At 40.0% G+C, this 16,527-nt stretch overlaps 1 protein-coding gene across 3 annotated transcripts in view; it reads left to right on the plus strand.

Moving 5' to 3' along the window:
• Nucleotides 1-16,527, plus strand: part of ST8SIA6 (ST8 alpha-N-acetyl-neuraminide alpha-2,8-sialyltransferase 6) — a gene marked incomplete at its 5' end in the record, with an annotated part of 45,862 nt that overhangs the window by 16,362 nt on the left and 12,973 nt on the right. For all 3 annotated transcript variants that reach the window (XR_014317058.1, XM_082755162.1, XM_082755161.1), the window contains 3 exons: nt 11,049-11,193; nt 12,804-12,916; nt 14,236-14,328. Coding sequence is in view for 2 of the 3 variants with exons in the window: in XM_082755162.1 (XP_082611288.1) it covers nt 11,049-11,193; nt 12,804-12,916; nt 14,236-14,328 (351 nt within the window). The remainder of the gene's footprint in view (nt 1-11,048; nt 11,194-12,803; nt 12,917-14,235; nt 14,329-16,527) is intronic.

The raw sequence follows: 16,527 nt of genomic DNA on the forward strand, positions 1-16,527 counted from the left end.
TTGCAGCAGCACCCTAGGCACTCATTAGGTTTGGCTCTGTCACGGCCTCCATGCATATAAACACATGGCTACATCTGTCCTTGTTCAGGATGGCACATAAGTACTTGCTCAGTAGGGACAGAGATCCCTGAAAAGCTTCCACATTCATTTGGAAATGCATCATGCTGTGTTTACAGAACAGCTTCCCTCTGCCAATTTTGTTTTTCTCAGGGGCAAATACTCTCTTGAATTCCATTATTACATGCATCAGAATTAAAGATTCTATCAAGATCATTAAAAATAATTAAACTGTCCTACCTTCCAACTCCTTGGAACTGACTAGCACTGAAAACTTAATATCCACAAGCTCAGCTTGATGTTACTGTAAGAAATAGTTTGTTGGTGGGGGTGGGGAGGAGGAAGAAAGGCTTTTTGTGCAACATAAATTACTGGGTTTGGTATGTATCATAACTGATTAATAGCATTTCCTGAAGCCGAGGTACTATATTACAGAGAGTTAAGGTCTAAGAAACTTTCAATTAACTCAGGCAGGCTTTAGCTATGCACAGAGATATGAGAGCATGATAAGGAAATGTTGAAGCAGTCAGTTCTGGTTCAGAACAGGTGGGTGTTTCGTAGAGTTGACAAAAGATAAAACTACTCTCATTTGCTGTTCACACTACTACAGTTAGAGTTTTTGCTTCCCTTTTTATTTTTTTAACTTCTCTTCCTTCTGAACCTCTCTTCCTTCCTTCCTTCAGCCACCACTTCACAGCAATTTTCCATTTCTGCTGTGCTAGGTGCACAAGTCAGAGTAACGGCTCCCTGTTCCAGCTTCACTTCTTTCTTTGCTATTTATTGCTTCCACAATCTACCTTCCATTGAGCCAACTTCTACATCTTCCAGGCCTGTGCGAATGGAGCATGACACCTTCTATCTAAACCCTCACATAAGGGTGTTGGACTTTAAGGATGAGACGCTTACTCTTCCATATGCTATCTTTTTGCCTTCTGGCAAGGACAGGGAGTAATAAGTGCTCAAAGTGGGTTATAAAACCAGTGATCAGACTGGAAATATACAAAAGAGCAAACTGTGGGGTGCATAAAGAACATGTGGATTGTATTTACACTGAGGTGAGCTTGCCAGCTTTTACTTAGCCCTAATACCAGGTGAAAAAAATCTTTTGCAACCCATGGTTCAGCACAGGCTGGATAAGCTCTGATACTCCGTTGACATTCAAGAACTCTGCTGTTAGGGTTTCAATGCTTTTTAACATCCAAACTGGCTGGGATCCTGGCTAGTTCACATAGCACAACCTGTGCTGTAATTGCAGTTCTGAAGACAGCATTCTGTATTCTTCCCTCTGTATGAAATTTGACCTGCATTGATATCATCCAAAAGTTCTATCGATATGACCAAGGGCTGGTTCTCTGGTTTGAGGCATTGCTGATGATTATCTTACAAAAGCTGTGTGCTCTTGCATAAATCTTTTCTTTTTTTTTTTTTTTTTTTTTTTTTTTTTCTTTCAGAGTCATTTTCTATGTTCTTTTCTGGAAACAGGATATTAAAATTTTACAGTTATCCTTGCTCCCAGACCATATTGGAGATTTTCAAGGCTCCCAGTTTCTTAGTAGCTGGTCAAAACGGACTTTTAAAGGAAAATTTAAAAAAAAGAGAGAAAAATTCAGTATAAAATTTGCTGTCTAAAGCAGTATACACTGCGTGCTTAATGCACTCCCAGCCTTGTTTATTAGACTTAAGCACGAGAGCCTGGAACTATTTTGAAAGGATGCTCTAGCTGAGAAGAGACGCATTGACAGAGCTCTATGGGGAACAGAGCTTCTAGAAATGTGGTGAAATTAATGATTTAATAATCCCTTGGCAGCGCATCTCTTCCTTCTTCTAACATTGTGTAGTATCAGTAATGCATAATAATTGTGTAATATAAATATTATTCAGTTCTAAAAATCTCATTAAGTGGGTAGATAAACACACCCATTTTGCAGGAGAGGAAATTAATCTCGGAGGGGCCGTGCAACAGGAATTAGGTAATACAGCTAGCCACCTTCAGGAGGAGAGCTTGAAACTGCCTGTCGCATTATTCACCTGCCAGTGCCACCAGAAGTCTGCCCGCTGACTGGACTGCAGAGGAGCTGCTTGACTTCTTTCCCTGTTTGCCCATCTATTAAACGGAGCGAACACTTACATGCTTCTCAGGCATGGTGTCAGTTGTACAACATCTCTGTATTATTCCGAAGTTCTGAAGAACGAACATACATATTTATAAGGGATTTAATGTCTTATGCTCCGGGGCGTAAACTAACCTCTAATTAATAAGGTTCAACAGAAGCTTCCCCAGGGGTAGCGAATTTCTCAAAGAAGCTTTCTTATATTTTCCTTTGCAGCTTTTGCTGTTGGCTACTCTCATTCTGGTAGTGGGGTGAATGAATATGTGATCCAATCCAATAACTCTCGAGTTCCTAGAAGACAGCACTGTGTGCCAATGAGTACACATCATTTTTCCTTGTAAGCCAAACTCCCGGCAGATCAAAGCCAAAAAAAAAAAAAAAAAAGAAAAAAAAAAAAAAAAAGAGAAAGAATTAGAACTGCAATACAGGAAAGAAATACTTGTCTTCGTGTATTGGCAAAAGGGCTACAGCAGACAGCCCTGGTTTGCACAAACCACAGTGCTAGTGCCAAGGCATTGTACAAAAAGCAGAGAGCAGGATTCCAGGTTGACCTAGCTCAGCTTTGCCATGCAGCTGTGTGAACTGAGTCCCTTCATTGTCAGAGAGCTGCCCCTTTCCCTTTCCAAATGTTGTCTTCTAAAGCTGCTGCAGCGTGTGTGCTCACATCCGCTAGACTACATATCTGTCTGGCAGTGGTCTGTGGTTCTTAACAATCAAGTGGTATTTACCCGTGCATTTCTCAAAGTCAAAAAGAATCATGAGGCAAGGGTGAGCCATGATGTCCTCTTTAATACCTCCCATACCCACAGTCTCTCTTCTGTGGTGGATTTTTGTGCAGCCCCAGTCAGGCTCTTAGAGCTTCGTTTAATTCAGTATCTGTAATGCTGACATCAGCACTGCTAGATTGAGGCTAACCTTGGAGAAACTTGTGCAAGCACTTGGTTCATTGCTCCAGCAATCTAGTTAAGATTTGCAGTGCCCCATGTAATTGTTTGTCAGCCCCTGCTAAGGAGTTCCTTAGCACTTGATGCTTGCAAAGGCGATATACATATAGCAGAAGACCTAGCAATGCTGTTAATTTGCTGGTATAAATGGCATCCTACTAAAAGCAATTCAGGGAAACTCTTCACCAACACTTATGTATATGCTACTGACAAATAGAGAAATATTAAAGTTTTTATTCAGACATTTCCTTTATACAATTCAGTTGTGCTTCTCTTATTCTTTTTTTTTATTATTATTATTATTTCTCTTGTTCTTTATGGCTCTACAATCATCTAGCTTCTTCACATAATCCTTTTGCCACTACACTCACCTGGTTTCTTCCTCCTTTTTCAGATTTACATCAGCTCTAACTTGTTTTAGACAAAGCAAGTCCTCGGATTTCGTAGTTATTAGAGAGGATTGATGCAAACTGGGAAAGAGAGGTGACATAATCTCAGTGCTGCCTGGAAGCATCGTTCTTAAAGCTCTAGAAAAAAAGCAGTGTTGGGTAGCTTCCTCTGCAAAGGCTCTTCTAGCTACAGTCGGTAGAGTCTTAGGTTCCCTAGGTAACCTGAATATTAATTATTATATTAGTATTCTTCAAAGGTTTTCCACTTAAAAGAAATGTTTCATTAGTGCAACAAATTACAGAACCCAATTGGGTGGAAGCTGTAATTGGTTTTTACACCTCCACATCCCTTTGCTTTACAGACTTTTAAGCTTGATGTATTCTCATTTGGGCTATGCTCCCACTGTGGCAAATAATCTGCAGTTCCTCCAAATTGTTGCAACTCCTGTTTTTGCTGGAAGCTAGCAAATAGCTAAAAAAAAAGCCCTCAAAATGGCTGGGGAGGAGGATGGGGGGGGGATATGGAGAAGGGCTGAGCAGATGCTGTGTTTCAAAGAAGCCTCTGGGCACTGTATTTCTGGGGTACCTTGCTGAGCTTGGAGCCTGGCAAAGTGATACAGCAGTTCTTCAGGAGCAGTGTTGTACTGTGATAGCCCCGCGTGAGCTGTGGACTCTGGCTCCCCTCCCTCTGTAAATACCATTCCTGAAAATCTTATTTGCACTTGATAATGAAGAGGAAAGGAAACTCCTAGATGTAAAATACAGTTCTAAAAATCCTGATATTACACCACAGTTTAGCCAGCAGACCGCTTTGCAGCTACCAAAATATTTGTAACCTTTTATTTTTTAGGGAAACATTACTACTTTAGGAAAGAACCCTAGATCTTGAAAAGAGATACTTGAGACCAACCCATTTTCCTAGCCCTGTTATTTACTCTTCTGCTTTTTATTCCAGTCAATTTCTATTACTCTTTTTCCACTTTAATATCTCCTCTGAAAAGTGTGATAAACATTGCTGCAGATTATATAATCCCACTGCTTCTCAGAAGGATTAATTTGTAGTACGTTACACTCTAGCATATATAACAGTATTGCTTAACACAGCTGTGTACTGCAGTGAAACAGTTGAAACACAAATAAAATACCCTGCAAGGTCAATTTATGCTTACATAAGATCACACCACCACATAATCAATAGCTTTCCTAACACTAAACAGATCAATAATTCCACTGTACTCTCTGAAGTCTTCCATTCCAGTATACAAGAAATAACTCAGAGATTACGGTGTGATTTAAGCATACATTTGCTGTGGGTTTAATAGACCATATGTAAAATCAGAAGTATATATTCAGAGACATATTTCCATTTCAGAAGAGAAAAAGGTTGGGTCAAGACAGAGGAAGTGGTGACAGTTTGGAGAAATGGATGAATATTTAAATTGCTTTGCAGCCTTTATACTTTCCTAAATGTTAGAGGATTCCTGTAAGGGAAGACTGATTTTGAAACAGATTTAGTTATGTTTTATGGTTGACTCTTTACATAGTCTTTGGTTTGAAAATTTTATTGCATTTGTTATGTATTCAGCCTTGGTTTCAAGTTCAACCTTGTTGGATTTCATTGTCTTAGACATAAATGATGTTACTTCATTTATAAACAGTTCAAGGGCTGTCAGTGTAGCATATCCCTTCAGCATATTCTGTTCCAGATATATTTAACCACGCTTTTTTAAAAGATTGGAATATGTCATAATATGCCTCATTGCACTTTGATGCTATTGACTTGGATTGACAAAAGCCTGGAGAAAGCAGTAACATGGTCTAGCATCCCCAGTGCACTACAGTAAGATAATTGTTTGCTCATTGTGAAAGATTACAGGAGTGGCCATAGATGAGAGGTCCTCTCACTGTCTGTGATTGCACCTTTTACATTTTGCTGCTACACTGAGGAATTTTTTATGGGTTCTTGGTATTGTCTCTTCAATGTGAATCCTCAAAGTCCTTGTCATCTGCACACGTACAGTACAATAGCTTGCATGAACTGATGGTTGCAAATACCCAAGCTAAGTGAAAAACTAAAAAAAGCTATTGGGAAAATGCAGATTTTCTCTGGTTGTTAGTATTCCACAGACATTACTTTGAATACTTTGTCTTTTATTCAAATGATATTAAAAAACATGTTGTGAAATACACTTAGCACCAGGCTCAGAGGAGTTACAGCTTTAAATAATTGCCATTCTTACTTTGTGTGTGGTTATCTATTTTATGTGGTGTTTCAGTTCCTGACTGAGTAACTGAAGAGCCACAAAGAGATATGGCAGTAAGCATTGCTGGTGTGGATAGTGTGCCAATAAGAGTGACAGGACAAGCTTTTTGAAAACAAGCATTCACTTACACAGATATTTATGAAAGATGAATTGAAGAGATTTCAGTCTGTAGAAATACAGAGCTTGAAGGGATCTCAAGACTATCTGGTTTCTGGACTATCTTTGTAGTCCATCTTGACTTAGACAGAATCCAATGTGTTTGGAACATTACTGAAAGACGTTTGGCCATATATCTATCAACTATCTCCAGTTGTCGAGATTCTGCGGCTTATCCAAGCAACCTGTTTCAGCGTGCTTCCTAATAGTGAATTTAAGCTTTCTTTTGTGCAAATTAAGATGATGTCTCCTCACCCTTCCCCCAGTGGCCTTAGTGGACAGTTGAGCATCTACCTTTTAGAGCAATGTTTTACTCCACATCCACTTTTCCCTTCTCCCACCTCAATTTAGTCCAATGTATAATCACTGTGATGTATTTCACACTGCTGTCCTCAGTGGTGAAGAATGCCCTCTGGCCTCCTGTCTCCAGGCACTGGTGTCACGCTGAAGTGTTACCTACGGAAAATAAATCCTATGAAGTTCACAGAGTTGTGTCAGATTCTGCCAACTCACGTGCCATGGCGGGTACAGTAACCCCTTGAGGATAACAGTTAACTGTGTTGGCCAGTGGTCTGGCTCTAGATTGGAGCAGACTGTTCCAGTGGTATCTTCTTTTTTGTGCCACAAATTATTAGGGTGAGTAAGGTTTTTGTGCAGAAGCAAATGCCTGCAGGTATTTATCTGAATATACGTTTTTGAAAAATATAGAACAAAATGACTTTAGCTAAGCATCTCTGATGAAAGAAAGCATTCTGAATAAAAACCATCATGCTTTCTGCAGGAGGATGAAGCAAGGATCCTCTTGCTGCTTATATGAGTAATGTGGAGGAGTCAGGATCTTTTAAACTCTGCAGAATCTGTTTGCATGAAGACAGATTTCACCGTGATTAACTGTTACATTCTTCCCATTCCACTCAGGATAAGGACAAAGCTGGCTTTTGGATCTGCTGAGAAACTCTGCTAGCCCTTGGTTAACCAACTGCTTTGAACTTTATGGCTGGTTCAAAATGAGTTTTTGGAAGGAAAGTGTCGAGACATTTGCAGTCTCTTCAGGATGTGCACATGCTGTGTCTTGTCAGCAGGCATCTGCGGGCTGTGCCCAAGCACCGAACCAGCTCAGAGACATATATTTGCGCAGAACCAGGCTGAGCTAATTAATTTTGCAGCTGGGAGGGATACAGTAGTTCTGGCTGAGTTTTCTGGCTACACAGCTACTACAGAAGCTGTGAAGAAACTGCATCAGCATGTTTAGATCCCGCAGATACGTAGACATCTGACTTCCAGTTCACTAAATAAAGTATAGCATTTGTGTGGTGGGTTTGTGTTACGCAGAGCATTTTTGATGCAGGTGCAGTCAATGCAGCAGTCCTGTATACTGCCCACAGTTCAATATGGACTAACTGCATAGGAGTTGGAAAACATCATTCCTTTGGCTTGTCTCAATACTTTGAAGACTTCCTTCAGAAAACAGGATTGTCTTAAGTTCTCAGTGCCTGCAAAGCAGAATAAACTATCTAGATGCTGTGTGGGCTCAGAATCCCATCTCAGTTGACCTCAGTACAGAACTGGTTCCAGTGTTGCTGGTCCACAAAGGAAGAAATTCAGCAAAAGCATCTGACGATCAATAAAAAGCGTTATTCAGTTCAACAGTGACTCTGTTTTCTAATACAAACAAATCTTCAGAGACAAATGCAGCACACCGCTCTGGTAAGGTTATTGATTAAGGCTATCATGACTGTACTTCCTCAGGTTTATGAGATATGTATTATCAGTTCAAATGGTGTAGCAGCTCTGATAACAATTGGCACGTAAACCTCACTGTAAGATGTACCCGTGTTCTTACATGTATATGGGGTGGATGCACAACCTGGGATAGCAACATCCCAGCTTCCAAGGGCTGTCCCCATGTCAGCATTTTTCTTGGTCTGAACAGACAACATGGATCTGTTTCTATCCTTCCAAGGGAAATGTAGAGTTTGGCTTTCAGGTAGTATCATTTGATGCTGTTATGATTCTGATCTCTCTCTCTTATCCCACCATCTGTTTAGAAATTGTCTCGTCTTGTAGATTTTACTAATTTCTCTCTCCTCAGGTGGCATGATACACTTGTTAAAGTTTTGTCTTGTCTTTATACCACCTAACGTATCATACCTGTTGAAGAAACAACTCGTGCAATACATGTCACAGTCTTATATATAAGCACTTCAGGGTGTTGTTAGCTCATGACAGAGACCATGAATGACATTAATTTAGGATGACAGCGATGCTAACAGGTTACCTGTACTGCCCGGTCTGTACCCCTTTCATTCTTTGTACTGTAGAGGTGCCCCATGTCCCAGCTTGTAAAAGTCTTATATGAACAGACTGCTGAGTATGCTACCCCTGAGCATTGCTGTCTGCAGCTACACACTTTCCAGCTTTGTACGTGGATGCATGGGCACTGTGGAAGTCTGTCCTGATTTGATCTAGGTGCTAGGTTTTTATTGTTATGTCTTAGCATGTATGCTGTAAGGTAATATAAGAATATATATCATCAATCAATGTGTATTCTCGCTGCATTTCTGAACTAGTCTGGCTCTGTTTTACTTCTTCAGTGAACCCATAATATTAATTTAAGCGATTACTTTCTTATTAATTCTGATATCTGCTTTTCTCCCCGACTGTTTCTGCTTTTATTGAGGCATTCATTCCCGTGGATGAGTAATAAAAAGCAAAAATGCATCATCTTTATTAATGAATGTTATCTATCATCAGTTTGCTTTCTCAGATTCTGGTAGCCATCACACGCTTCTGCTTTATGAGAGCTGGGCAAGAGTATGCTGGTGTTATTCCTTCTACTCCAAGTGTCCTGTGGTTGGCACAGAAAATACCTAGGCTTGCTTGGTTTACTTTTAAGAAAAACATTCAAGAATATCAAAATTACCATTTTTGTTATTGCTTGTCTCCATGTGATTGCCAGGGAGCAACGAGGGCTGGCTGCTCTCTAAGGGACAGAGAGTGGGGTCCCAGAGCAGTAACCTGGCCAGCAGGGCAGGGCTGTGGGGAAGCTGGACTGAAATGGGGGCTGAAATGGGACAGGTATGACCAGTCAGTCACCACCGGTGGAATAACATTCAATATTCCTGGACTTACTTATTTTACTTTCCTGCCTCATGGCTCAATTTGTGTTTTTCCATGTGTTTAAAATAGGACACTATATGCACAGAGTAATTATTTTCACTGTGTAAGCAGCTCCTGACCCACAAGAGCATAGTCTTAGTTCCATCCCCACCTCTACCTAACAGTTTTTGGATGACTGCAAACCCAACCTTAAGGCTTCAAGCAAGGCAATGGGAATCACTGTGTGTAGGGACAGGACTGGAATGTGGCTTGTGCAAATCCAAACCCTACTGTTTACTCTCTCAGGAGTAATTATTTCCCAGTAACATTTCCTGCTAACTCTCCCAGTACAGTTATTTCAGATCTGTTCCATCCCAGAACACAATCATTCCCAGTGTTCCTCACACATCTGGAAACTTTGTCTTTGAGGAGTTTCAGATACCAGTATTTAAAACGGGTTAATATGTACCAGTAAGCAGTGTGCCAATTGAAATGGTATTCTTGCTCTTTCATTTATGAATCAAACCGATTACTTACCAAACTCTTCCTCTCTACCTCTGCACACACCATTTTGACCATTATTTCAAGAGAAGTGTAGGTTGGCAATTGCCACCTAATCGTTCTCTTCCCTTGTCTTCCAGGAAATACAGTCCTTGGGTTCTTCCACATGCTAAAGCATCTCCCATCTCCATCAGAAATAAAATTATATTATTATTAGAATATGCGCTCTGCGTACGATGTTGATAAAATCAGATTTAGCAACTTCTCTTACCCATCTTACCCTATTAAAATCAGCTTACTTTCAGACAGAATTTGGCCTGTATTGTTTAATTTTTTCAAAGTTTGTTTTACCTTAGCAAAGGAAAAGTTTGAGATAAAACGTTCCTGTTTCTCTGGCTCTTCCTGTAAATGTGTTTATTCTTTATCTTCACAATTAACCTTCCATGTTTGGACAGGAATTATTATCTTTTCCCTGCTCTGTTATTTTTTTCAAAATTCCAAGCAACTCTGTTATCAGTGAATTTCCCTCTCTGAGTGGTTGGTATTTCCCTTTGTATCACACTTCACGAGATAGCTATGTCCTTTCAATTGATAGGTAATGGCTGGCCACGAATGGTTCAGCTTCACAATCTGAAAATCGGATCCAGTGCTGCAGAGATCATCGTTCCCTGAACCAAATGCATTACAGAGTTTCAGGTCTGATCTCAAACTTCTGCTGGGGCTTGCCATTGCATTTCACAGTTAACGAAATAGGTTGTTTACATACCTATATGTCTTTATAAATTTGGAGGTAGCAGGATTTGTAAGATGAGTGATAGAGACTTCACTCCAACATGAAGTTTGAGTGAGTCCCTTGCGCTCTTACATATTTAAGGACTTCTGCTAGGTATTCTGGGGCACAACTAGACTGCCTCTACAGAGAGGATGTTTGTCCTCTTATTTAAAAATTGTGATATAATTTATTTAACATTTGTGATATATTGTGCACAAGAAAACTGTGCTGAACAGTTGCAAAAATGAATTATTAATTAAATGACTTGCAACCGCCTATTTGTTCCCTGAGTACTATACCCAGTACTTCTCATCACCATTCTTTTCATCTGCGTGGTTCTTTCTTCGGCTTTCTACTTTCTTACAATCACTTGTTCTAGGTTGATGGAAATCCCATTGTTAACTCTTTGGGGAAATGAAGTCTCTCAGTGTTTCTGCAATAATCTTAGCAGTTAATAATAAGGAGAAGCCTGATTATGACTTTTTCTGCATGGCAAAGGGAGACCAAGAGAGCAAAACAGGCCAAGGGAAGGAGTTCTTGAACTGATCCGCGCCTGAACATTTGCTGTGAAAATGGGCTTTCTCTACAAAGCAAGTCAAGGCAAATAACAGTATTGTAGAGGGTTCATACAAACTTCTGGTGCTTAGTTAATTAGAGCTGGTTTTCATTCAGCTAGTTCTGTACCACCTCTTTTCTGCTTATTTGCCTGTCTTTGAGCAAGTTTTGTTTGTTTGTTTGTTTGTTTGTTTTTGCAGGTCAGAGTTGGCTTCCTGCTGTGATGCAGCTCACAATTTTATTGCTTCTCAAAACAACACCCCACTGGGAAGTAACATGAGTTATGAAGTGGACAGTAAAAAGACCATCCTTATTACAGAGGACATTTATAGGATGCTGCCTGTGGTAAGAACTGTAGCCTAGCCTGTTATTATACTTGCAGTATCACCTATATTGTGGTTTAGTAATAGAGCTGCTTCGTTTCATTCATATGGTAGAGCCCCTTCAGCCCCTGTATGTGCCTCTTCATTCACCTTGCAAGACCTTTTTTTCTTTTTTTTAAAGCTTTCTTCTGCGGTGGTGGAGGCATGGACAGCACATCATAGATGAAAGCTATTTGGGGGATAAACCTGATAGTGGTGTGGGGCCTTTGCAGCCAGAAACACAGGTTGAGCAAAGCAATCAGATTTTGCAGCTGGGGACTTTTAACAGACATACAAGCTCTGGAGACCAGGCAAAGAGGGGCACAAAGTTGTACTTAATTTCTCAATATGAGTGCATGGGAGCCCTCTTACCCCTTTTTGGCATTCTTGATTTGTGAGATGAGCCTAGTCCTTTCTTATGCTGCTCTGAATCACTAAAATCTTCATTGCAAAGCAGAAAGTTACAGTGGTTCCAAACTTACAATGAAGGAAAGAAAATGTAGGGGTTTTTTTTGTGCGTATATTTACTTGCTAGGCTAACCAGAGGTATCTGGCCTGTGTGTTCTCCTGGTGTCTTTTCAGAGCTGAACAAAGTATTTGAACATGTTGTTTTGTGATACATTGGTGGGTAGCATGACATCTGTCACTTTCCTCACTCTTTTTTTCGTTGTTCATAATGGTGCTCCCTCCTGCTTTTCTTTGAGCAAGCTGATGAGAAAATGAGGAAGGATAATGATTTCTGTAAGCAAGTTTTGACTCAGTTTTACAGGGAGGTTCAGTTTCTGCAGCTGAAGTAGCCCAGCTGTTGGCCTCTCTGTTGAATGCCAGTGCTCCCACAGCAGGAGAGACTGAATGAGATGTATGAGATGTTTCTGAGACCCTGGGATAAGAGCCAACTATATTGTCAACTGAAACAGCCAACAAGTTTCATTAATTTGCTAGGTTATGATCTGTGCTGGTTCACAAGTGGACGTACTTCGCTCCCATTTAGCTTCCCCACTGCAAGACAGCAACCTCTAACAAGAAGAGGAAGAGAGAAGGTGAACAGCCAGAGAGGCAGTAACTACTTCAGTTACCAGATTCACCATGAGCTAAGCCAGGGCACATGCCTATCCCTTGCAGCATCTTCAGGTTCCCCTGTCTTCATTATTTTACCTCAAATATAATTGAGCTATAACGGAGTAATGAGTATTCACAAAGTTATTTTCTGTAAGCTGACACAGTCAGTGACTCTGTGACAACTCAGCCTGGTGCAGTGCAAAGGAAAAGGGGTGAGTTTAAACTATCTGCAGTAAGAGTTAGTTCTTCAGCTTGTCAAGAATTCACTCCACTACTAGATATTTTTTCATTTTGCAAATTTAAAACGTATTCATCCAATATTACTCTCAAAATACTGAAGACAGAAGTAACAGTCCTCAGTCTGTTGGGGCCTATTTTTGGCTCTTGGCTGTCCGTGCCAGGCAACAACGTCTGCTAAATGGTGAATGCTTTCACTGGGATTTACGGGATTAAGCCTGCAAGGACAAATGACTGAAGATTCAAAGAAATAAAAGATTTATAAAGCATATGCTGTGTCTTTATATTTGTTTGCAGTCTCCTCCTCTCTCGGTTTATCCCTTCAAGAACTGCGCAGTGGTTGGAAATGGAGGCATTCTGAAAAATTCCAGCTGTGGAGCTGAAATCGATCGTTCTGACTTTGTGTTTAGGTAAGAGCTGCTTCATCTCACTGAAGACTGTTGAACATTTCTACAAGCTTGGCAGGCTTAGAAGCATGCCAATGCCAGTTTGTATCAAGGAGGAAAGATCTTCTGCCTCTCAAAAGATACTCTTTCTGCTTTGTAGATTTCAGGACTCTGCTTCCTAAGTGAAGAAGGGACTATGTGGATAGATGTATAATCCATGATTATAAAGATACCTTGCCAGTGATGTGAAATTTCATTATCTGAGAAACTGAAATTTCTTTTCATTTAACACCCTTAGGGACAGAGAACTCTTTTTCTCTCTCTCTCTTTTTTTTTTTTTTTTTTTTTTAATCAGGAGAAGAGAATGAAAAAAAACTGAAATTGAAACAAGAAAGACTGGTGTTAAATATCATGTTCACTTTTGCCCCTGGGCTTTCAATAGGTTTACTTAGCCTTAGGTTGTCTCACTAATGCAGTTATTTAACTGCCCCAGTATTGTCTCACCTTCTGTTATCAATCTAAAATATTAGACGTCTAATTTAAGTATTTTTTTCCAGTCCCTCTATAGAGTGTGGTGATAAATAGGCACACTCAGAGCATAACTTGACCCACTCTTTCAGTGCAAGTCATGGGTTGTTGCCTCTGCAAGTACGGAGATTAACCAAGTGAAGTTTCATCACTCAGTGATGTCCAATCACATGGTCTCCCGGATATTGTTCATTTTCCTGTCTTTGAGTCATATATGGGTTTTTCAAATAATAATAAAAAAAATCTAATTAGATAACTGATTTTAATACAAATGGGGATTTGTATTAAAATCTGCATACTAAGATGCTAAACCTAAATACCTGGCTTTAAAAAAATACCTTCTTTACCTTATAACAGAAACCACTGTTTCTGCAGTTGGGTGAGTTACGCTGCTGTTGTCTCATGAAACAGCCATCAGTGTTGATGACTGAGGGGTTGGTATCAATCAATCTTTTTAAACAGGAAATAATAGAAGACTTTTCAGATGAAATGCATTGTTTAGGCAAGAAGTGCAATGTTTTCTAGCAGCTAACATAGGGCATTCACAGACTGGCTCCTTACGGGATTTTGACTTCGCCTCTGATTTGCGAGGTGATTTATGAAAATGAGCTCTCTGTGCCCTATTTTAACCATCTGTACAGTAGATTAAATATTTTTACCAGAAGTGCTCTAAGCCTTATTTAATATTTGTAAAGTGCTTAGAGATCCCTGAGAGCTGACATGAAAGTGTCATTGCACAAGAGAAGAATTTGCAAGTAACTACTGCAAAGCATTTCTGGTGGGCATCTGTTTAAATAAGTGTTTCTCAATTTCAGGTGTAACCTCCCTCCAACTACAGGAAGCATTAGCAAAGATGTTGGCAATAAAACAAACCTTGTGACTGTTAATCCAAGTATCATAGCTCAGAAGTAAGTAATACTGTAATTCTGATTCTGTGCAATATCGCGTAATTGTTTGACATGATTTAGTTTTTGTTAAAAATCCATTGGGATACCTTCACAGAGAGCAGTGCATACAGATTACTCCATTAATGAGCTTTAGTTCTCATGTAAAATATGCACCATTCTAAATGGAAATCTGTAAAACCTGGCCTTTTGTAGTAGAAAGAAGCCAGCAATATCCCCAGTTTAGCAAGGTTTTTGATTGGCATCAATCTATACTTTATGACAGAGTAAAACTGATGATTGCAAGCCTGAGCCTCTTCCTTTCCCCACCTCCCCACCAAGGCCCTCATGACCCCAGCATAAGAAAGAAACTGGAATCATAAATCAGGAGAGCTTGGAAATGTGTGCCCAACTCTATCAGTTGGACTGTAAACACGTTACTAGTTAATGTTCTAAGGGGCTGTTCTGATTAAGGGTATTTCCTAAACAGAGACCCAATTTCTCTAATCTGTTTTCTCTCCTTCTCTTTTTTTTTTTTCTTTGTATAAAAGCTGGTCGCACCTTTTTTTCTCAGAAAATATTTTTTTACCTCCTTGATGAAAAGAAAACCTAATAAGACCAGGCTGACTAATCTGGCATCTTCAGCAGTCTGAAGCTGCAGCTTATCTATGAAAAGGACTACTTTGGCATGTTATTTACTCCTTACTGATCTTACTTTATCTTATTGTCTGTCATATCTGTATTTGTCAAATAGACAACATCAGGCAAAGATTTTTTTTTTCCTTAAAAGCCAGAAGGAAAGGTACAGTAAGCATAGTAAGCATAGAAATGACTAACAGGCATTTGTCATTGATTTAGGACAGAACTTGATTTTTTGTAATGAGTACTAACTGCTTTGATGCTTACCCAAAGCAGAATTTAAATTTAAATGAAGATGGATTTTTGCTTCCCCTATAATAGATATAGCTCATTGATGTTATTGGGCATGCACAAGAATAAGAGAAAGGAAAACTTTGTGCAGTGACTTAGCTTCACTGGTGACTGCTGGCATGATGCATGATTTCTCTGGGCTTGATCATAGTGCCCTGCCATAGCTACACTCAGTGTTAGCCAAATTAAACCACACCAGAACTGATACCACTTACACTGAAAGTAATAGGAATTAAACCTGTTTGAGGATGAAATGAGATTAGGGGAAGACTTTAGGGTTTGTAAAGAATAATTATTTAAATATTCAGAGAAGACTGAATGCTTTTGAAAGAGGAGAGGGAAGTAACTTCATTCACTTTAATTTCTAATGCTGTGTTTGGGTGCTGGGTTAATCTGATGTTACTACTGTTAAGGTGATCACCTTATGAATGGTGTCTGCCAGAGTTTACGATACAGACAGAGACTCTCTTGGAGGAAAGAGCACAATTCTTATGTGTCCTAACAGAGCCGGGCTGTGCTGCACCTTACCAGAGCAGAGCTTGAAGGGAAAGCAAGACAAGATCGGGTTGGGTTGTTCAGGCTTTTAGCTAAGCAGGAGGAACAGACATCTAGATTCTGTCCTGAAGGTCTTTTATGCATTTTACACTGAGTAGAAGCAAAGATGATTATGGTAGTAGAGGGCAGAAGTTTACCTTTGGCCACTTTTCCTAGCTATAGGACTGCCTATCTGTAGCTCAGGATTTGCTTGCTTTCTCTCTGTGCCTCTTGGATTCACAGGGCCCCAGGTTCAAGAGGAGGGGCTGAGAGTCTCTCATTCATTCTGTTTCAGAGCCTGGTGGTAATGGCACTTTTCTGGGAATCAGAAGCTTAAAGCCCTTCAGACTGAGAGGGGGTGTGTCACTACTTGCATGAGTTCAGTTGTGCCAGAGGCACCTGATAACTACTCCAACAGGGAGAGTTTTGAATGGAAATGGCAGTGGCTGCTGTCCTCTGTCTTGAAGTGCTGCATGAGAATAGGGTTTGAACCTGCTCAAGTTGCAAAGAGAAATGAAACCAGGTTTTCCATTTTCTGCTGGAGCCATTTGTGAACAGTGGGTTCTGGTAGCCAAAAAAAAAAAAAAAAGGTGAAAGCACACTGCTCAGGTGATCAGCCACCAACAAAAGAGGACTCAGTGCTTTGAATCCCAAGGGGGGCGCAAATGCCATATGTTCAGGGCATTCAGACAACTAAGATCTACAAAGGAAATGAACTGAGTGACTCCCTTGTGTGTTGTTTCACGCTGTAAAGTTCCC

This window comes from Aythya marila (genome assembly GCF_965140915.1).
Source record: "Aythya marila genome assembly, chromosome: 2".
In the NCBI taxonomy this organism is placed as follows: domain Eukaryota; kingdom Metazoa; phylum Chordata; class Aves; order Anseriformes; family Anatidae; genus Aythya; species Aythya marila.